Genomic DNA, 24,122 nt, shown 5'->3' with positions numbered 1-24,122 from the left:
CACAAGATATTCCTACACGGTGCAAGAGTAGCACTAGAGTTAAAAAAAAAGAAAGGAAAAAGAATGAGCTAAAGAAAGAGAGAGAATAAATGAAGTGGGGAGAGTGGAGGAAGACGGCTTGAGCTGGGGAAGTAGAGGAAAGAGAAGAGATGACACTCAGAGGAAGAGTGAGCGCATCAGATATTCTTAAAGAAATATTATCATGCTGGGTATGCTCTCAAGACAGACACAGGTTGGAATGGTTTATTAATGTGGCTGGGAAAGGAATGCTACCTCACATCATTGTTGAAACAAATGTAAAATAATAATAGCTATAACACTTCATGTTTTTTGAGCACCTTATGAAGAAAGACATACTGAAATTCAATGTTCAGATTCTTAGATCAATTGTAGCCCTATACTTACACATGTGAGGGTCTCAGTGAGCTCCAAACATATCACAGCCGTGCCAGAAGTCACTTCTTTTTTATTCACGCATGTGATACTGGCCTACGGATGAAACGATGGAAAGAGCAATAATCAGTGCACCGAGAGAAGTGGAAACTTCACTACAGCATCTCTAAAGCTATTTATGTGTGCAGAATGTTTGTAAAGCCAGCTATTAACATATGAAGTCTGAGCAGCTCACAGAACTGCTCACAAAGCACATTAATCAAAGCTCAATAACTAAGGCAGTAAATGCATCGGGTAAAGAGTAAGTGGGGAGCATAGCCAAAGAGTTCAGCTGAACTGGAAATTCACTCCTTAGAGATCATACCTGGATATCTGCAGACACACAAATCGAAATGTGCTCCTGAATCATGAAAGTAAGTTTTGAAGGTATGAAAATTGCGCACAGTTCTATCACCTGCCTATTTCTTTTGCACCAATTCAGAATATCTTCATCATCCTGTCTGGTAGCTACTACACCATATCTTTCAAATATAGGCCAGAATCCTACTGTGCAAACTCAGTCATTTAGGCAGAGCCAAGGCTGGGAGATTGATTCCCCACTGTGCCTCCTGCTAGTAGAACCAGCCTGTGTGGTGTTGGGGCAAGCTGCATAGTCCCAGGATGCCACCAGAAGAAGGGAATGGTAAACTATTTTTGCGTATTCTCTACCTGGAAAATTCTGAAAAGAGTCACTGTAAGTAAGAATTGCCTTGATGACACATGATTATTATTGTTATTTAGTTTAACAGCACAAATCACAGATGTGAATTGTTGCTGATTAATGAGTTGCCACTCACATTCCCAGTTGTGTATGAGTTGCACGAGTTGGTGTACAACCAACTACTATACTTAATGCAAATGCTGGCATAAACAGGATTCTAGCCTTTTCTTTTAAAAATGAGTGGCATAGCAGTGGCTTGCTGTGGCTACAAGGACACTCATTCTGGACAACTGTCATCCCTACATCACCCTATGAATGTCAATTACTATGGAAACCTGACTCAGAGACAGGGAAAGTTCCTTTTTTTGGACTAATTGTGGAATTATGGTGTGAGATGCTCTCAGTAGGATTTTAGGTGCTTTAATCCAAGCAAGTAACTGACAATGGAAGGGCATTGTTGAACAAGTGTACCATTGACACTTAAGAGCTACCTGAGAGGAATGTTGTCTTCACAGCCTGGAAATAGGGAACTATGATTTTATGTGTGAGAGACCATAATAAGGTTGATAGAGAAAAACAATATGGCTTGCATTTTGCAGATGCATTCCATAAGAAGCAGAAATAATGGTTTGCTTAGTTAGGAAGAATGGATTCACTGACTGAACACAAATTTAAAACATGGCTTTCACAATTGGAATTGCTTGTTGCATCTAAACCAGTAGTCTGCATTCTTTATACTCCTTACCGTTACAGTGCTGTCAGTAGTTTGGGTTGTATTAGGTAAGCTGGCGAAATTCTGTGTTGTCTGCTTAGTGGAAGAAGCAGTTGAACGGGTTGTTGGAATTATGCTTTGGCTTGTTACATTGTTGGGAGCTTGTGTTGTGATGTTTTCTGTTGCAGATAACTGCACTGTTGTAAATGTTGAACTGAGGGTGGTTGGTAGTACTGCAGTGATGCTGCTCTCATTTGTCCCCTTTTTTGCCTCAGTTTCATTTGCTGGATATACTGAAGATCCTAAAAGTATAAAACATTTTTTTATTTATTGCTTTTCTGCATACCAGGAATCCTAAAGTGAAGAATTCAAACATAAAAGAAAAAAGGTAGAAAGCATGCAGAAACATACAGAGATCTTCCTAAACAAACTTACACTGTTGCATTCAGTGACATGCAATAGGAATTTGTTTTAATAAATGGCATGAGAATTGGACAGCACAGATGTTAGAATTAACATAAATTCCCAGCTATAGTCAGTCCCTGGAGTGAAAGATTTCCAAATTCAGCACCTGGAATCTCCACTTATAAAAGGCTTGCATTGCAGATGTAAGACTTCTCCCTGATCTTATGGACAGCCAGTGGTAGTCAGGGGGTGTAGGGTGAAATGAACAAATGGTCTATTTGATATAAAGATGCTTCCTGAATTCATGTTGCAGAGTTTTGAATTTTTGGTTGAATTCCTTTACCTGTGCAGCAGAAGCACAGGGATTCATAGAGCAAAACAGCTTCAAGTTCCCCTGAGTAGTCCACCTATATACTGTATAGTAGTCCACCTATATATATTCACTAACTGGCACTTACAGTCTCAATAACTCACTCTGAGACATTATTAGTACAAAGAATAAAAAATGTTTCATTTACTTACAAATCAGCAGCAAGCTAAAAACATAATTGCTTTGAAAAACAGGCCTTCAATGGACTTAGGAAAGAGAAAGCTGAAGAGCAGAATTGGGGCTCTCTTTGAATTCAGAGGCAGGAAAGGAATGATTGGCTAACGCTGGATAGATTGATGGTCACCCCAGCCCAGGAAGATCTCTCCCAGCCACACTTACTAAAGGCAGCATGAGAGGTTACAAAACCCTAACAGTTCAGTCAATTAAAACACAGAAAACCATATCAATAGTAAGCATGTTATTAAGAAAGATTACACAATTATATATTCAGAAGGTTATTAGCTTCCAGATCTGCCATATTTGCACTTCTGTAAAGTCTGAGAATTTTTTTGTATACAGTTTCAAATTTATTGGGCAACCTATAAGAGGTGCCTAGAAAGCCACAGTTCGATCTCTATTTTTTTCTCTATTAATACCAGTACCCTGAAGTCCATTTTTATAGTATTTGTGTTCCCATGGGATAAACAGCAGCCCTGGGAGAAAAGGGAATTTACATTCATGAAAAAAAAAGAGGAGTAAAAACTTCTGCTTATTACCATAATATCTTAAATTTTATAATATTTACTTATCACCAGAACAAAAATGGTGGGTCTTATCACAGACTTCTGAGTGTCTCACCTCATTTGATCTTAAGGCTCATGGGTGAAACAACCTGTCTTGGAGATTATGAGATGAGAAAATGCATAAAAAAGGGAGAGATTGAAACTACTTCTGGATAGTTATTACCTCCAAAGGGGGTAAAATATAGGTTACCTATATCAAAGAGTAATGCCTGCATGATGCTGTTTTACTACACATTGTTTACAAATCAGAAACCCCTTGTGTTGGCTGTTGCAGAAATAAAGAAAAATGACATCCCCACGTGAATGCCTGAAAATTTGCACTGTCATCTCCCTCCCACAACCTCTGAAAGTTGTCACTGATACATCCATTGCTGAACACCAGCAGTCCCACATTGTTATCTTGTTTCCAAACCTGTGCCAAAACTTGTGGCAGCTGTGTGATTCCTTCAGAGAGAAAAGTATACTGATTAATATCATGGAGTGCTGAACACATACATTCAAGAGAATAAGAGATAACTATCTGTTATATGAACCAGTTATTCATAAAAATCCTAAAAACCATAGCACTGCTAATTGGGGTTCATGCCCTGGATGCAATTAGTGGAAGTCCAATTGACTTTTCCCCAATTCAGATTATTCTGGCATGTGTGTGTGTTTGTGTTTGGCCAGCTTCCATCTACAGCAGTGGGTGTGATTTAGCTATGGATAAAGAAGGTCCAGTTAAGTTGAGTGGCCACTGAAAGGGAAGAACCCATATGATTCTTTAAGCAAGCAAGCAAGCAAACAAGCAAGCAAGCAAACAAGCAAACAAGCAAACACTTAATTAGCACCTTTAAACATTTTACAGTTAATTGGCTGGCTAATCATACAATTCTAATTCAAAATGTCCAAGAGATTATAAGTATAGATCAGGTCTTTTGGCTGGGGAGAGAGGAAGCAAATCTTGTTAAAATGATGGCAATCAGAAGAAATGTTTGTGCTTTTTTTTTTTTTTAAAGGCAAAATTGGTGCTACTATAGCATTATAATGCAGTTTCAGCACCATTGCATGTATTCACAATTATAGCAAGAAAAGCTTTTTAGCATAATCCATACAGAAAACTCTGGGATGATAAAATAGTGCCCCGCCAAAGAGGTGATAGGTTTATTGCCCTTATCTGTCACTGCCCATATGTCTCTTGGTGAATTTTTAAATAGAGAGTTCCTTACCGTAACAATTAGAAGGCGCTATGCCTTACTGGATTTTGCTTTTTTCACTGGCAAAAGCAGTGAAAAAAAAAGTGTGGGGAGAGTTCCAGGTATCATCATCTGGAGCCCCTATAAAATCCACTAAATGAGCAATGGCATGACAGAATTATCTTCTGGAGAAGGCCTGAATCCTGTTGTACACTTTCACTAGCACAGTGGGAGCGCTGTCCGCAGCAGTAGTTTGCAACTAATAAAAGAGAGTCTGCTTTGATTTTTGCTTATGTACAACTTTGTCTCATTGCTTATGTGCTCAATCAGAAATCAAAACAGTAACTCTTTAATTAACTACACCTGCCACTACTGGTGATGTAATTCTCACAGAGCTATGGAACTGGATACTGGGCACTGAAATATAGAGCTAGGAATTGTCCATCCAGTGAAGAGTGAGGTACTGTTCTGGGGTTTTTCCAAGTAAGGATTTCTATGATCTAGGAAGAAAATGGAAGAAACTATGGAAAAACAGGCAAATGAGGAAGAAGTACTAAATCTCGAATATGGAAGATAATAACAACGCTCTTACCTATTGTTGTTACAGTATTCTTTGTAGAGGATTCCTCTTTCGGTCCCAATGTAGGAACGGTGGGTTTCTGTGTAGCTTGGGTAGTACTCTTAGGTTCCAGTTGTGCTTCATCTTCCCCAGAAACTATATTTTTTAGAAATGAAAGAAAGGAATTTATAACTCTCAATAAGATAATATGACATTTTGCTGAAATCTCCGCTGGGTCTCAGATTAGACAAGCTGAAACAAAATGAACCCTGTTTGAAAATGTATGTGCATTATATGATACAAAAGACAACTTCCACGTGTGGATAAAAAACCATAGGTTAAATATGCTGGATGTACATCAATAGAGTGGCAAGAAAATTAAAGATCAGAAATAAAAAAGAGTGCAACTGTCAAGGTGAAAAAAGGCTAGAACATGGACTAGAGTCTTCACTAATAGAAGGCAGAGGGAGGGCTAAATTCTATAATATTGCAACTGCATGTGGTCCTATAATGCCAAGGGCCATTAACAACAGTGTTGAGGGTGCTTGTGGTCTGCATGCCAGTATAAGCCAAATAGTAAGCCAACCTGGCATACCCAGGTGGTAGGCCTACTGGACTGCACACATTTATTCACACATTTGTACTCTCTCATGCATATACACATGGGATCCTGGTTTTCAGTAGTTCACTTTGTCCAGAGAAAAGGGGCAGATTTCTCATCAGCCCAGAAAGGAGAGATACTCTCAATCTGCCAAGTACAATCTACATGGGGAAGAAAGTATACTTATTCTTCCTGCATGTTAGAGAAAGTTTGTAGACCAAACACATGGTTGCCACATGCCACTTCTTCAAATCTGGATAGGTCGATTTTAAAATATGCAAATTAAGCACACATGTTGTTGCATTGTTTTGCTACCCATATCTTTCAGTTTTGTCATCAGTATTTGGCAATGATCTGAGCGAGCCAGCATAATGTATTGATAGATTCTTGGTTTTGTTAGAGGGAGACTGAAGTTCCTGTCTTAATCATAGGGCCTCCCAGTGAAACCTTCAAGAATGAGACTTTCCTATAGTTGTAACTTTTATCCATGAATTGGGAGAGGTTTTCATTTATTTTTATTTTCATTTTTTAAAGAATTATTGCAAACCATCAGAAAGAAAAAAAAGGGGTGGGAAAAGGAAGGAGGGGAAAACAAAGGAGGAAAAATGGGAGTAAATATAAAATATAATAATGGACTAGGTATATACATTAAAGTAAGCTGAACAATATGATATCCAGTGTGGTGTAGTGAACAGAATGCTGTATTATAACCTAGGAAACTTGGGCTTTCCCCGCTTGGAATTGGGAGAGAGTGGTGGATCTGGTAAAACCATTTCTTAAATGTCCCACTTACCTTAAAAGCCCTATTAGGGTCACGATAAGTCAGTTCTGACTCGATGGTGCACAAGCTGACCCTATATACAGTATATAGAGTACAGTATATATAACATCATTTGCTCTTGGCATCTGTAAGATAGCCATTCATGTGCAGCCAGAATAGAAAGAACTTCTGGCCATTGGATGATGGATGATATATGTTTATCTTTCCATCCTTGAAGTATAAGTCTTTTGGTGATGGTAAGTGCCTGTAAAATCCAACTATACTGACCCCCAGTTAACTTTCAAACTTCAGGAACATTGTTTGTTTGTTTGTTTGTTTGTTTATTTATTTATTTATTTATTTAAACAAACTTATATGCTGCCCGCACTACACAAAGGTCTCTGGGCAGCTTACAAAAATTTGAATTCAATAAAAAGATAAAAAGATAAGAACAATTAAAATACAATTAAAAATGCAATGCTCTAAAAATTGCCATCAGGACCACAGTTATTATATCAATTAAAATGCTTCTGGAACATGAAGGTTTTGACCTGGCGCCAAAACGTCATCAATGTTGACGCCAGACGAATGTCCCTCAGAATGGCATTCCATAGTCTGGGGTCAGCTACTGAAAAGGCTCCTTGTCTACAAGCCATCCCTCTTACCTCCTTGAGGGATGGCTCTTTCAGGAGGGCCCTCTGGCTAGATCTTAATTGGTGGGTAGGTTCATATGGAAGGAGGCGGTCCTTTAGGTATTCAGGGCCCAAGCCGTTTAGGGCTTTATACATCAAAACAAGCACTTTGAATTGGGCCCGGGCAGCGACTGGTAGCCAATGTATTTTGAACAGAAACAGCCTGATGTGTTCCCTAGAGGCCCCACCACTCACCAGCCGTGCAGCTCGATTCTGAACCAGTTGCAGTTGCCGGACTGTCTTCAAAGGCAACCCAACGTACAGCACATTGCAGTAATCTATATGGGTTGTTACTAGTGCATGTGTAACTGTCATGAGACTCTGCTCATCCAGGTAGGGCTGTAGCTGGTATAATTTCCGCAGCTGAAGGAAGGTGCTTCTGGCCACTGAGTCCACCTGGGCTTCCAGAGTTAGACTGGGGTCCAGGAGCACCCCCAGGCTGCTCAGTTCAGAAGTACATTAATAATAATACCACCAAGCTGAATCGGACTCATGGCTATCCCTTCCATGCTTTCCTAGGTACAGAGTACTCAGAAGTGGTTAATTGCTAGGAGCGTTCTGGGACTGGGCAGCTGCTCAAGGCCACACATACTGTTTCTTCTTCCAAGAGGCACAGTAGGGAATCAAATTCTGATATACATAAGTGTAAAGGATTTTTCTAAGACATAATTAATTCACAGTACTACATCATTTTTATGTATAAACCTATTAAATCCTGTCAGACTATACTGTAGATGTCTTTATTCGGGGCATACTGAAAGGTGTTTTTCTTCCAAACTAGCTGGCCAAAACTGACTGTATATTTTATATTGTAGCTCTACTTTTTATAGAGTCTAGGAAATGGCAATCAAGCCAGACCAGTGGATTGAATCAGAGAGCAATGGGCAGCAAACTAGAATCAAAGAAAAAACCCAACTGGCTAATACAGCAACCAAGCAGATGGGCTCAAACAACATCCTGCTCAGGTTGTGAGCTGCCTATGCTGCATGCTGTCCTCACCCTTGTAATTTATCATGAGGAGAGGAGAGATATCAGGACAAAACAATTCAAGAACTAAATGGGAGAAGCAACATGATCTGGTAATGGATGGAATGGGAGGAACAAATGAAAGAGAATAGTGAGAGAGGAAACTGGGGCTTTATATCAGATCAAAGAGGGGGAAAGTGGTGTGGGAACAAGAAGAGGAGAATGTGAAAGGAACGAGTAGCAGTTCATCCAGTTCATCGCTGCTTGTATGGAACCTGAGGCAAAAAAGTACCACCAATGCAGAATTAAGAGTAGTACCTGAAGATAAACACTCTGAGGAGGGAGAGAATGTTCTGCTTTAGAGCATGTGTGTTCTTGAAGAGAAGGAAACCAAGAATGAAAGAAAGAATGATGGTGGCCATGTACAGAGATCTCAGAGACCCCTATGGAGAGGTGGGGAAGCAAAGATAGAACATCCCCCATAGAAACAATTGAAGCATGATTACAGTGATGAGAAGTGAAGGATATAGAAAATATAAAGCACATCAAACAATGCTCTTCCATAACCATGTGGATCACTTACCTTTTATCATGTTATTAAACAAACAAACAAACATTCTAGATAATTTAAAAATGACTTATTTTGACTAATTTTTCTGTTGTACTTTAAAAACAAAACCCTTTTCTTCTCTCCCTAATGTGTTTTATCTAGTACCTATATTGACAAATAGCATCTGGGGGATGCTTTTCGATTGGAAAACTGGCCAAGAGGAGCATGGTTAAACACTTTCTCTAATGCAGTTCTCATCCAGTCAAGTTGACTGCATCCTTGGATACATTTTGTGAAAAAAGAAATGTTAGGTGATGTAGTCTCCCAGAGAATATGTAGTCTGGTCCCTAGATTGTACTTGTAATGCTCAAAGTAGTATCTATGAAGAAATTCATAATTTCAATCATTCACATATTTAGAAGCAGAATTTCCCTTAATGACAGTAGCAACAATCTAACAGAACAGGAATTGATGCAATGCACCACAGTATTTTAAATTAATCTAAAATACACTTAATAGTTATACTTTCAATATATAAATTAAACAGGTTGTTTTGAAAACTAATTTGCTTTTAGAAGATCAGTCTATGCTTTATAAACTACAACAAAGCCTTTGACTATGTGAGATTGTGAGAAACTATGAGTTGTTCTGAAAGAAATGAATGTGTCTTAGAACTTGATAGTCCTGATACACAACTTGTACTGTGGGCAAGAAGCTACTGTTAGCACAGAAGATGGAGGCAAAGGTGTTAGACAAGGGTGCATTTTATCCCCTTATCTGTTCAATCTGCACTCGGAACATGTCATATGAAAATCAAGATTTGATTCAAATGAAGGAGGAGTGAAAATTGGTGGAAGAAACATTCGTAATTTAAGATATGTGAACAACACCATGTTAATAGTACAGCAATTACCTGAAATGAAAGTGTAAGAAGAAAGTGCCAACACAGGACTGCAGTCGAACATGAAAATCATTACTACAAAAGAACTATACAACTATAATGTTTGCTTCATTGGTACTATGTACCATTTTTAATGTTAGGAACCTCGTGGTGCAGTGGTCAAACTATTGTACTGCAGCCCAAACTGTGCTCATGACCTGGGGTTCAATCCCAGATTGCTGGCTCAAGGTTGACTCAGCCTTCTATCCTTCTGAGGTCAGTAAAATGAGTACCCAGCTTGCTCATTCATAGGGTCACCATAAGGAGTCTTATGTTGGCACACAACAATAACGACAACAACAATAACAACAACAATTTCGCTTTCCATTTTATGATGGGTGGGCATCACACAGCCACCAGACTACACTCATGCCCTTGGCCCCTTCTACTAAAGTTTCTACCATTGCTATAAAAATGCCAGCAATTCTACTGAGAAACATGGTGTACAGGGAACACACCCCTTATCCCCAGAAGTAGAGAATCACACTCTGTATCTACCATGTTTTCTAACTGAATCATTAGGTATTTATCATCAATTGTGGCTAAAACATTAGCAGCATAGAGATAGTATGTTTGTGGCAGTGAAAGAAAGGTACAGCTCCTTGTGTGGTCTTGGGGGGAGGAGTGCAATATGCCCCCATCTGGCCACTCCCATTTTAGGAACTTACTAATATTGAGGCTAAAACAAATCCTACTGTTATTAAGAACAACTGTTCTTAAATAAGCCTTCTATATTTTGCTACTGTTTCTTTTAAAGTGGAGATAAATTTCCCTCAGAGGTGGTTACATTAAGATCTTAGGGACCAAGTAAATAATTTTTACATCTTCCATTGCATGCTCTTCCAAAGCTACCCTTGGATTCCTGAGAAACAAAATGACAATTCCAGGAGTAATAATCTGATATATATTATGGCTTTCACTACCATAAATGTAATTTATCTACCTTTACCTTTTTATTTTAAAAGGGAAAGCAGTTTTGGGTGGAATTTTAAATATGAACCTCTCTCCTTCCAGTTCAAAAGGCTAGAAAGAGAATAAGAAATCAATTATTTCCCAGTGTTTGGGCAGCTTGTTTATTGATATCTGTCAGCTTTAGTAAAAGAACATTCTGTCTTGCAAGAGGATATACTCCCTCTGCCAAAAAGCCTGGATTATCTTAAAATTAATCTAGGACAAATATTCAGAGCCAAGTGCCTGAAATGGCATGGTAGGTGTCTCACATGCCACTACCCAGCATGTAACTATTTCATATGGATTCATGTTCAGTACAGTATAGTCCTGAAGACACATTTTTTACTAACACAGCATGAATATACATACACATACACATAGTTATAATGAAAAAAAATCTGCATGCACTCGTGCTTTAAGTGTCCACTTATGAGAAAATGTGAGTGCTCACAGTCTCGTGGTTGCTTGTATGTGCATTCACTGGATCCTTAGTTCACACTGGATCCTTGGCTCTCAAAGGCTCTATGAAATATAGAATGTATGATAAGTACTAATCCATGTACTTTGCTAATCTGATATCTAGTACATTCTGAAAATGTTTTCCAGTCTGCATTCTTCTTTGTGATGCTTGATTGCTGCATATTTAAGGCCCCTTTGGGCATGACCAGATGGGGGAGTTGGAGTGATCTGGTTTGCACTTAAAAGGCTCTTATCTTTAGTGTGATCTACTTTCTCTCTCACTTGAGCGATCCTTCCATTCACATTGGAGACATTTATTCTCGTATCAGAAGGATTCAGACAGCTCATTAGATTGATCCAGTTTGTTCCCCTTTTGAATATTGAGAAACACACACTCAACCCACCTTTTTTCATGGCCTACATTCTTTGGGCCACTTGGACTTCCCTTGCTTTTTCGTTAAATAAAGTTAAGTAGTGCTACAGTAATGCATCGACCTAGTTGGTACTGTTATACCAACCTAGCTGGTGTGTTATACTACAATATGCTGTGCATATTGCACATATTGTTCTGAAAAACACCTCAATTGTATTAGAATTGCACTGCATCACTCAGAGAATCCCTTTTTTAAAAAAAATATATGGAAACCTAGGAGGGTTTTTCCCCCATTCTCACTTTTAATATCACAAACCACTGGACAGATCACAGAGTTGTCACCTCAGATAACCCTACTCTGTCTGGCTGCAAATTAACCAACCATATGGACTACAAAACAAGATAATCAGGAGTACTGCCAATCACACAAATAAATTGCAACCCTAGAGCTGTCCCAGAAAAGAGTGGGACAGTTTGTAAAAGGGGCAGGATGGATCACTCTTATTGAAAACACATCTGGTCACTAGAAAATAGGGCAAACTAAACCGCATCAAAAGTGAACCAAATAGCATGCTATACACCTGTCTGATTGCCCTTTTACTTTCATTGATTCCTACCAATTCTTTTTGTCTATCTCCACAAAGAAGAGGTTAAAAACATAAATGAAAGCATCATACAAGAGTGATTAAATCATCTATATCTTGAGAAATGGGAATATAACTTTTTGTGGTGCACTGTTGTTATGCTGCAGCTATTGAACAAATGGAAATGTATTGTTGGAAAAGCACCACACAAAATTCCAGGACCTTAAGGGCAGATATTCTGGGCCACACTAGATGAAACAGTGGCATGGATTAGGTCTTCTGCAATTGTTTAAAGAGTAAATTAAGTCATGCCAACTTCTCAAGACATAGTAAAGCCAGTGTATTTGGAAATGAAGTCTATTGTTTACTCTTTGAACCATTTCATAGTTCAAATAGCTCCTCTGAAGTGCTAGTTACTCTATAGGATAAATCACATCAATATAAGTAAACATTTCCGCATGGGGCAAACAGAAGTTTAGGAGGTGAAGTGATTCAAATTTGGAAATATACAGAGCACAAAGTATTAACCTTCCCCAGCGTAATGGGCCCAGGTGGAATCAGATCCACCTACAGATGCATTTGTGCTTTTTAAAAGAAGATGAGAGATTAGAACATGGATATCTTGCCATTTTACATAGTTGCACCCTAAAAAATAATATTATCATGTGTTACATGATCAAAGCAAATAAACCTGCACAATAGCCATCATTGCTCATAGGCGGCTGTCCTTCCTCCAGCAAAAATAATACATGTAATTGATCAGAGGACTTGCTTCAAGGACAGCTGCCATGTTTCCTTTAGGGTGCAATTACTGCAGCAGGAGACTGTAAGACTCTGAAAATGGCTAGTCTGATCTTTTTGTTTGTATGAAACCTATGACAACTAGTGTAGTTTTAGATCAGCATAACCTTGTAACTCAGATAGCACAGTTGCAAGAGGAGTATCCAGCCTTCAGTACTAGATATGGGTGTGAATCAGGAAAATGATGATTCATTTTGATTTATGATTTATCAAAGTCAATGAATGAACAAAGTGCCACCCCCCGGAAAGTTTCCCCCGGGCACCTTGGGACACCAAAATCAAAGAAAAATTTCTGCTGACTCTCCTTTACAATCCCTCCAAGTTAGGTGAAGATTAGGTTTCAGACACCTAAGTTATATACTCACCAAGTGGGTAACCTAGGAAAGCGCCCTTTAGCACCTGGCTTGGTATAACCCAGTCTTCACCAAACAGGGAGATATTGTAGAGGAGAGTCATGGGAAACTTCTCTGTCATTTTGGTGTCTCTAGGTGCCTGAAGGGCAGTTTTATAAGCCAATTTATAGGTAAATTGTGTATGTAGTAGGACTTTAAACACAAAGTCTTGTGAGGTAGTGGCTAAAGTAGGATCTGTAGAATGTATTCCTGATTTTGCTAAAAAGGGAAGAGAATCCTTCCCCAGTGGGGATCTGCTTCTTTCAATCAGTAGAGGGTTAATGAACTCACAATCATTCTTAATTCTCCATTTTCTCCATCTATGAATTAAACTACACAATTCAATTTGGTTTTTTTTTTTAAGAAATCAAGCTGCATTTAAAAATTTGACCTTAACTGGAAAAAACACAAGTAATGATGTTTAATCACAACAAATACTGTATGAACGAGAAAAGTTTGTAAATAAATATGGTTTTAAAATGTGTAGTTATATTAAATACAAGTATGAATATAGTCAAAGTGACTCAAAAATTAAAGGAGCAAAATTTTAATAAATTAAGAAGCGATTTTAAGATAAATTCCAGGAGTACTCTAAATTGAATCTTTCATGGTTTGGGAGAATCACTATGGTAAAGATGAAAATATTACCAAGAATAACAGTTCTATTTAGGATGCTCCCGATACAATTAGAAGATGATGATTTTAAGTTTTGGCAGGGACTAATTAATGGGTTTTGTAATAAAGGTAAAACAATCAAGCATAAATAAAAGATATTGGTATAAGATGCAAAAAAGTGGAGGTTTAAGTATTCACAATAAAAAAAATATGTAGCGAATCAACTAAGATTTATTGGAGATATTATATATAACGAAAGAAGATTAATTTTGGTGGGATATGGAATCTTCAGAAATACATGGAAATATTGAAAAATACTTCTTCAATGCAGTAAAAAGAAATATAATAAATCAGAAATATAATAAACCTTTTAAGAAACATGTTAAATGTGTGGAACAGATATAAAAAGAAGCTTTGTCCTTTTACTTCAACACTGAAATTAGTGACTGTAATAGAACATTTCCCAGCAAACTTGAAGGGCTTTGTTGATTTGTTTAAGGATAAAAAGGTTGCCAGACTGAAGGACTGGATGGTTAAAATGAGTTCGAAGGATCAGATTAAAGCTAAATTTCAAACTAATAAATTATCATGGTATTATATCCAATTAGACAGATGGACTAGTGAATGGTTGAGGATTAATGGCAAATGTAGAGAATGTACTAAGTATGAACAATTTCTATCATCACATGAAGACATGCAGAAGAATGTTTTGAAGAAGGGAGTAGTAAGTAAAATTTATAACCTAATTATGGATCAGGAGGAAAATGAGATTGAAATAGAAGGATTAAAATCAATTTGGGAATATGATTTAAAGACAGAAATTAGAACAGAGGATTGGATAAAAATTTGGAAGATGAGAGTTCTAAGATTAATATCGGTAAGAATAAAGGAGAATTTTTTAAAAAATTAGTTTAAGGTGGTACATGACTCCAGTTAAATTAAACATACTAAATTCAGACTATTCTAAGGCCTGTTGGAAATGTGATGAAGAAATTGGCACGTATTATCATATGTGGTGGGAGTGTAAATTGATTCAGAAATTTTGGAAATTGATTTTTAAAGAAATATGTGATATATTTGGAAAAGAAGAATTTAACTCAAAAATTGCTTTGCTGTCTATTTTTGATAAGATAGAACTTGATTATTACTCAAAGGAATTGATTTCTAATTTTATGACAAGTGCTAGATTATTAATACTGAGATACTGGAAAGACAAACATGATATCAAATTCGTAGTTTGGTATAATGAAGTATGGGACATTGCGTCAAATGAACTAAAGATGAAAAGAGGGGAAATAAGTTTGGATATTTTATGGTATTTGGGTAGATCAATACAATCAATACAATTTTGGAAAAGAGGTTTGTAATAAAATAATTACTCCAAAGGGTCCCATGGGTGTGGGGGTGCACTGGGTTTTAGATTGTTAGTCAGTATTTTGTACTGTTTTGTTTTGATGTATTTGTTTTGGAAAATAATTTAAAAAATTGACCTCAATATGAAGTCTTTCAGAATGTTTATTTAAGTAGACTTGTCATTTAATCCATTATCTAATGATATATGCCAAATCAGAAAGAATTCCATTGTTAGACCATTGTCTTGGGTCAGAAAGAATTTTGTTAATCGTTTTGGAGACCTTCTGCCTGGAGATACATAATTATACAATTGTATTTGGTAATCTTCCTATAGCATTTAAGATATTTTTTACTACAGTGGTGCCTCGACTTACGAACGCCCCTATCTATGAACAATTTGCCCTATGAACAGCTCCGGTCACAAAATTTTACTTCGACTTGCAAACGGAGCTTCAACTTACGAACAAAAAACCCCCGCAAAAAAGTGGGAAATGGACTTTGGACTGCCTGGTACTACCTGATAGTGTAATTTTAAAATGCAAAAATTGGTTTAAAAGCTGCTTGGTTTTGTTTAAAGCTGCTTGGTTTTAAAGGTGTTTTGTTTAAAAGGTATTTGTTTCCTCCCTCCTTTCCTGCCCTTTTTTAAACCTTAAGTTTTTTTAAAAAAATTCTCCCCCTAGTGGTAGAGGACGGATTAACCGGGTTTGCATTAGTTCCTATGGGAACAAATGCTTCAACTTAAGAACAGTGCCTCGACATAAGAACAAACAGCCATTAAATGGATTAATCAGTTTTCAAAACATTCCTATGGGAAATGCTGATTCGACTTACGAACACCATTCTGGAACGGATTAACTTCGTACGTCGAGGCACCACTGTATATATAATGAGCCATTGTTTTCCTCATTGGGGTTTAGAGAGTAATTCCGCTACAGAAAAGTAACTACACTGAATGAATCATTTTCTATTTCTTAAGCGTATCACATCCACAATTCAAATATGAAATGAAATGATATTAGAAAATTGAGTACAGTGGTGCCCCACTTGACAATTACCTCATTATACAACAAAATCGCTTGACGATGATGTTTTTGCGATCGCTATTGCGATCGCAAAAGGATGATTCTATGGGCGATTTTCGTTTGACAACGATCGGTTCCCTGCTTCGGGAACTGGTTTTTCGCATTACGACAATCAAAAACAGCTGATCATCGGGTTTTCAAAATGGCCACCTGCTGTGCAAAATGGTTCCCCGCTGTTTTCAGGACTGATTGCTCGCTATACAGGCATCGGAAAATGGCCACCCTATGGACGATCTTCTCAAAACGAGCAGGTATTTCCCCCACTGGAACACATTGAACTGGTTTTCAATGCATTTCAATGGGGTATTTTATTTTGCTTGACGATGATTTTGCTCTACAGCGATTTTGCTGGAACGGATTATCGTCGTCAAGCGGGGCACCACTGTATATGATTTTACTACCATCTATCAGATGAATATAGGGATGTGGTGGTGCTGTGGGCTAAACTGCAGAAGCTTCTGTGCTGCAGAGTCAGAAGAGTCACTTGTCTCAGCTCTTGCCAACCTAGCAGTTCGAAAGGATGTAAATGTGAGTAGATAAATAGGTACCACCTTGGTGGGAAGGTAACAGTGTTCCGCATCTAGTTGTGCTGGCCATGTGACCATGGAAACTGTCTTTGGACAAATGCTGGCTCTATGGCTTGGAAATGAGGATGAGCACCGTGCCCTAGGTCATGACTGGACTAAATGTCAAGGGGAATCTTTACCTTTACCTATCAGATGAATGCAAAGTAACTGCAGTTCTTACAGCTTTCTTGTTTGTTTTACTGCACTGAAAATTTTTTCGATTGAACCTGACCTGCAGCATTGACATTCACAAACCCTATAGCGTTAAGTTGGTCAACTAAAGACTGCAAGTCCTTTTCACAGAGATGTATACATTTCTACATAATACTTGTCACATACTGGTCATCCGTATTACTAATAATGGGAGCAGCTGCTCAATTTGTCATCAGAATTTCTTTCAGGACACAAAGCTCTTTTGTTTATAAAACTGTGAAGAGGACCTTATACAGTGATGGCACTGTATAGTACACGTAATAATTGTCCCGCCACAAATTGGGCTAACATGTTCCAGCTGAATTTACTTTCCAAAGAAGTAGCCATGTTGTCCATTCTTAGTTGTCCATTCTGGACCAACCACTGCCCCCCTGCTCAAATATGTTAAGTTACATCCAGGCTTTCTTTACACAATATACAGTTCCTGGGAAAATTCATTCACCGTTCAACTACTTTACGGATTTGATGAATTTAGAGTTAAAAAGAAGACGTGGCAGATTATGTCATAGTCCCTGGCAGTTCCTGTGAATTAGACCCTGCAAGCACTGTTTCTACTGCATTACTGCCCTTGAACACCGAACATTGACATTATCCTGCACTGTGCTTTTCTTCATCTACATAACTTTCTGAACAGCTCGTTTTCATTTGTTTTGGAACTTCAGCACGAATTTATTAGCACTGGCTTTGCACGATGTCACTGAAGCCAAGTGGAAACAATAAGCATAATGCAGCTGACGTCTGGGGTACTCAGTTCATGGGAGAATGTATTAAAAACACACTTATTCAAATCAATTAGCTGTAGGAGAGAGGAGAGGAATGAGACAATGTGCTGCCAATTTAAATATTATTTGCATTCTTCAAACAATGGCCAAATATCATTCATCTAGAATACTGATTGTTGCTGGCTTTCCAAAGATAAACAATTACCTGACAGAACTATTTGTTCCAAATAAAACCAAATAATCCCCATGTGACATAAGTACATCTTAAAAGTGATTTGTTCTCCCATAACCAAAAGGAAATTCTGCATCATTAGCTGCTTAGACCGATAACTGTCTCCAGAGAAATGGAAAGCCTTTTACCTTCGCTTAGTGAAATTGCAAGCCTTAAGGCTTTGTATATTTAGCTTTTTTGTCCCATAAACCATTAGTTCACTTTTTAAAATATTCCCTTGGAGGATAATATAGAATTCTTAGTGGCCAACGGTACAATCCTATTTATGTCTGTTCAAGTGTAAATCTCATTATGGGCAGTGGTGGGGTTACTCCCTGGTAAACAGAGATAGGTCTCCCTTTTTAAATGATTTTGAAATCTCCATGTGTTAATAAAAATAACAGACAATGCTGAAATATTCTAACGTGCACAGATGTGTGCAGTTTACCTTTACAATCTTCTGCACAAGTACATCATATGGGCACTATGATGGACATCTGAGTAACAGATTACCTTCAGAGGTGCTGCAAGAGACAATGCATGTACAACACCCTGAAGGATGTAAAATGCCACATAAATAATAAGAGCTATTATTGCCTCTTAATAAAGCTGTTTGCTTTTTAAAGCTGTGTACAGTACTTAAATATTTATGTTTTGTAAATAAATAATAATTCGAAATTACCATTGCATCTCATACTAACCATCAGCCTCTTGAGGTAATGATAAGGAGGTGGATATCAATATCTAATGAAACAAACAGATTTAATTATGTGCACCTAAAGAAAAATTAACTTAGACCAGGTGAAATTTTGCATTTTTTTTTTGGTTTCTACAGGGTTGAGTGTCCCATTCTCTACCTATCTGCACCCAAGGAATTGGCTAGTTATTAATGTCACAAATGTTCCCAGATTGCCATGCCCACACTTAAAAATTTCCAATCTTCCTCTTCTAAATATGTCTACAGGAAAAAAAATATTGTAGCTGGGGGAGGTATTCAAGCAGCTCCATTATTTACATGACTAAATGTAAAAGTAGCTAGTTGTAATGTAGTTACTTCTAATTAACTAATTTATATCAAAGATATAATTAAGTTACAATGCAACTTGAACTTAATGAGGGATAGATTCTCTTGTTTTATTGTGTAACAGTAATGTTCAAAATTACCTCTACAGTTACAGACGTGTAGGCACACTAAAAGCTCAAGAAATAATAACACCGTAGTTCAACAGCTCATACTGTTCAAGCATTTTTAAAAGTAACTAAATTTTCCCATTTTGGCTACTTTGAGAAACAGGAAAGGAAAGTTTCTTTTTCAAAATTATTGACCATTGTCGATAATTGAACTACTTTTTGAATCTTGGTATTATAGTTGTAAATAATTACAGTACTTTTCAAAACTAAATTTTCAAGCTCTGTACAATTTCAATTCAGAACACCTATGAAATGGGAAATAATATAGCAGGTGAAACAAGCAGCACCTTTGTGGACTTTGACCTACATTACTCCTGAATCTTTAGCTCTGCTTTTCTGTAGCCATGTGGCAGGAATTCAAAAGGGTGGAGTCCCCTTCCCTCTGGAAATATCTGATAAAACCATGCTCTTTCCCCCTCCCATACCCCTTTTCCTTTTCCACATGGCCCCAGACAGGATAAGGGTGTGGACTTCTGCAGTCACGAAGGATGTGAAGAAAAGGGCGAAGAGAATGTGGGAAGGAGAGAGAATGACAACTTAAAGCATTACATCACACTGTTGAGCAACAAGCACACACACCTAATAGACACTCAAGCCTTCTTGGACACAACTCGTAGAAGAGATTTTTTGCTTTGGCTGTTAGCCTGCTACATCAATAGTTTATCTTTCTGCCAAGATATTACATATATGAAAAAATCTGTTTTTTGTTATATGCAGACTTTTGCAAACTTTGAAACCTGATCCTAGAGGGAGGGATTGAATGTAATTCAAATAATATTAGGACAGTGTTGTTTAAAATTATATTTCATTTAAGATTAGGTAATGTGATGTTGGATTTTATTGACTATGCATAGTTTGTATGCTTTTACTTACACTAGTGTTGTTTCTTTACAGCAGATTTCTTGTGTTGAAGCATCCTTTAGAGGTGCAATGACAAAGATGTATGTTACTAAGCTTACTCTCATCAGCAGGCTGTAGGTAATCATAGCTACTGGGTAAGGGCCATGTACTATATATATTGCACTCATATATTATGTATTTAAAGGTGCATCCAAAGCATGTTTAAATGATACCTGCAGGAATGTTATAATGCAGCAGAGCAAATCTACAAGGCAATTCTAAAAATGGGACAGCCCAAACAAAAAAATTACAAAAAATTATAATCTTGAAATCAGACTAAATTTGCCACAGATGTAGCAGACAGTCTATCCTTCTTCTGTGGAAGTTTGGGCAAAAGTTTTTTGAGTTATGATTTTTTTAAAAGTAAAACTCTTTCTCTACCCTCCTCCTCTAGTGCAGAAGCAAGCAACTTTTTTTCTTGAAATTTAAATCGGATCTAATAAATTAAAAAGTCTAATCTCTGCTTATCTTGAAAGAGAATTATTGGCCCCACCCCTTTCTTATTTAGAAGGGATCCAGGCTGCAGGTGCTAAAACACTGATCTTCAACAAAGGCCTTTCTAAAAGGATAAAACTGTGACTTTCTTATATATGGCCCATGCATGGAACCAGCTTATCAGTAACAGCATTAGCACCAAATTTGTCAGAGACATAGCAGACAGTCTGCTCTTGCTCTGTACCAAATCTCAGGAAGTTTGGGTTTTCAAGTTATGATTTTTTAAAAAAGTAAAATTGTCCCCCCCCCGCAAAAACAAGTGGGGAAGGGAGATGTTTGGAGGGCAATGAAAGGTTGCAGAAGCAGTCAAAAGAGTACAAAAAAAGTTTGCTTTAAAGAAAGTAATAGAGTGAAATTGAGATCCATTTTGCCATGCATCTCCAAGGAATTAGTATACAATTTTGTAAATATATTCAAACACTTTCTGCATTTCAAAAGCACAAAGCAGTTGTGTTTGTCCCAACCATGTATGTTTTCAGTAAATATTTTGTCAGGATTTCTGAGACCAGTCTCCTGATACAAGGCGTCAAGGGGGAAGTTAGCTTCAGGTCTAGAGCAATTGCTGACAACACCAATGGCAGCAGTCAAGATAATCACAGGATGCTTTCATGTGATCATGTATGTAAAACACTGTCCCTTGGTTGCCAGCACACCAGAAGGGCAGCAAGAATTTCATGTGTTTAATATGTTAATCTGCATATGAGCCAGCAAGGATATTTAGCTAATCCATGATGAGACAAGGTTCGCAATTATGATAGCACTATAAGTGTATGTAGTTGAATGCATGAAATGGGCAAAGGTCTGGCTGACTCCTGGCGTGGGAATGCGGCAGATGAGACTTGCATGCACACTCCATCCCCAGCAGCCATTTAGTCCTCCATGATTTCAGGCCTAAGTCAAACATATCTCTTAATTAATCTCTCGGCATTCTAATAATGTTTTATATAGCACATATAGCCTGTTTTATAATGTCATCTTTGAAATTTGCCTGAAATGAAATGCTTTCAATACACCCTTGTTCTTGAAGGCATGCACATGACAACTGGGGGAGTGACACCCATAAAAAAGCTATATTCTCATTCGATTTAGTAGCAGCTTATAATTTTAGTGTCTCACTGTATACTATACATCTTCCAGAATCTAGCAGAATCAGATCAATAGAGCACTTAGTGAATCTGATTGTAGAAGATGAATGCAAATTAAAACCCAGGGGCACAAGTCAGTGAAAAACCAAAAAGGTTCTTCATGAATTTTTAGTTGATATGGTCAACATATATGGTGAATGAACTGTAGACATGCAGATAATATGCTAATACAATGTATGTTAGAGTTGGGAGCAGTTCCCAAATGCATGTCCACTGCACGTGTGGAGAGACACAATTCTTTTTTGTGCTCTGCTTGTTTACCCTACCCAAACTCAAGTATAGCCATGGCATGTGTAATTTTGAGAGCAAATTTTAGACGTTCATACTGGAATTTGGTACAAGTCTAAAAATACTGCCAAGCTGATCACCGTTTCAACAAAATCTCATTTAAAATACTGTACAATGTAAAATGAGTTGTAGTGGTAGAACTTGTGTATCTTGAGGACGTCCACTCCCATAATTTAGTGAGAATACCAAGGTAGCCCCATTGGAACTTGCCTTCCCATGTACCATTGCAAATTACAGGGAATCCACACAAGTCTCACAATGCAACAGGACACTTTTCTTCCCATTCAATGGAGAAGTGCTATGGGAACTGGTCAGAGGGCTGTTCTGTCAAGGTTTAAGGCCTTTCCATTTCATAGTTCAGCCTGTTGAAGTCTCATCTAATTATGGGAGTGGAAGGCCTTACAAAAGGTAAATCCCGTTCCTATTGTGTTTTATCCACAGGGTTACCTCCAGTAGTACAGTCCTAATTCCCCATATGCTTGATTCTGAATTATTAAAAAAAAATACCTAAAAACTAAGGTGCCACCTCTCATTTCTACCTCCAAATGAAATGGGCAGCAAGACACACCAGTTCAGGGTTATAAATGGGGAACATGAGATGTTGCTGGATTGCAGCTGCCATACTCCTTCACTAAGTATTCTAAATAGGCCTGATGGGAGTTTAATATGTGGAGGTCCCCATATTCTCTAACTTTATACAACTGAGCTAACTCTAAACCATCTCTGTTTCTGTTTGCATCTTTCTCAGAAATGCACTCTCCCAGATGGTGGAGATTTTAGGGATGTGGTTAGCTTGCAAGTATATTCTTCTGATAAAACATTCAGTCAGTTATCTAGTTGATTTTTCATTGCTTTAGTTAGGGGAGACCTGGGATGTTCACAGCCCAAGGCTGAGTAATTACTGGCTTTAGTAATCACTCAAAACAACCCACCCTTCAAATATGCATATTTAATCTTATTAATAAGGTTGAAACTAAACACTAAGAATGGAAACATTGTGTGTCTGCATTCCATCACTGCTTCAGCTAAAACATAGTGCTTGTCTTGTCATGCACATATTTTCAGACAACATGTCTAAGAAAGTAAACTATTATTAACATAGTTGGAGAACACAAGACACGGGTGTAAAATAATATTCTTGAAAATGGTTGCCAGGTGTAGACAGGAGGCCAGAACAGAACTCTGTATACATCTTCTAATGATAAAAAATACACCAGTTACAGGGATTCTATGTTGGCCCCAATACCGCTTTATGCTACATGTACTTAGTGACTAGGGATGCATCCTTTCATGCCCATCAGGAGATGCATTCAGCCTTTGAGTACGAATGAAAATTATAATACAGTGCAACTGAATGTCTAGGTGTCCCAGAATCATCTACTTGTAAATCTGTTTCCAAGTCTTACTCCCTCAGGTACGAAGCCTATAAACTGGGGTAATGTTTAGAGAATATAAAAGTTAATTTGCTCTTCGAATAACAGGATACTTTTCAAAAGGGTCCAATATAGTTCAGTACAGCACTTGAGATATTATATAGCAGTAATTCCACACATTGTGGAGAAATAGAAAACAAACCCACAATACTATGTAGTTACAGCATTTTTTGAGAATTAGAATGTCAGCTGCAAAGATTTTTTCACATAATTTAGAAAAAAGTACATTTGATTTTTTTATTTACAGTATTATAGACCAGTTTAAACACAAGCCAGTATAACCCGTCACTGGGATAGTATATGTGCCTTTCCACCTTATGTATTTCCTTTTGGGGTAGCAGAAAGTCAAGTACTGTACTATCTTGAGAGCATAATGCTGCTTATGTTAAAGCAATGGACCTGAATTAGTTTTCATTGCACCTCTGCTCAAATCATAAGTTACTTGATTTATCAACTGATATGCATATACAAGAGGGCAAGTCTCCTTATAGCCATGAAAAAACTCAAGAAAGTTCAACACTGTTCTGGACATTTTTTTTCTTAGAAGAATTGATTGATACTTGTAGATGCTACAGGTGCAATTAGTCACTTGTAAATGTAAAGCATAAAACCTCATCATGAATGTCCAAACAATATGTGTGGATATACACCAGCTTCTCAGATTTCCAATAAGGGTACTATATTTTCCTGAAAAAGTGGAGGTGAACACATATTCTTCTTATGTGATATATAGGTGGCGAATAAAAATGCACTGTGAACTTTGACTTAATTGTAAGGAAGAG

General features: G+C 37.6%; 1 protein-coding gene across 1 annotated transcript in view; it reads right to left on the bottom strand.

Annotated features, from left to right (window-relative positions):
• Positions 1-24,122, bottom strand: part of CD34 (CD34 molecule) — a 42,989-nt gene that overhangs the window by 15,355 nt on the left and 3,512 nt on the right. Inside the window, exons 2-4 of the mRNA XM_020807558.3 lie at positions 5,091-5,213; positions 1,839-2,107; positions 406-489 (exon numbers count right to left, since the gene is read on the bottom strand). Of these exons, the coding sequence (XP_020663217.3) occupies positions 406-489; positions 1,839-2,107; positions 5,091-5,213 (476 nt within the window). The remainder of the gene's footprint in view (positions 1-405; positions 490-1,838; positions 2,108-5,090; positions 5,214-24,122) is intronic.

The sequence above is a fragment of the Pogona vitticeps genome, chromosome 4, assembly GCF_051106095.1.
Source record: "Pogona vitticeps strain Pit_001003342236 chromosome 4, PviZW2.1, whole genome shotgun sequence".
NCBI lineage: Eukaryota > Metazoa > Chordata > Lepidosauria > Squamata > Agamidae > Pogona > Pogona vitticeps.
This window is presented reverse-complemented; position numbering and strand designations above follow the sequence as displayed.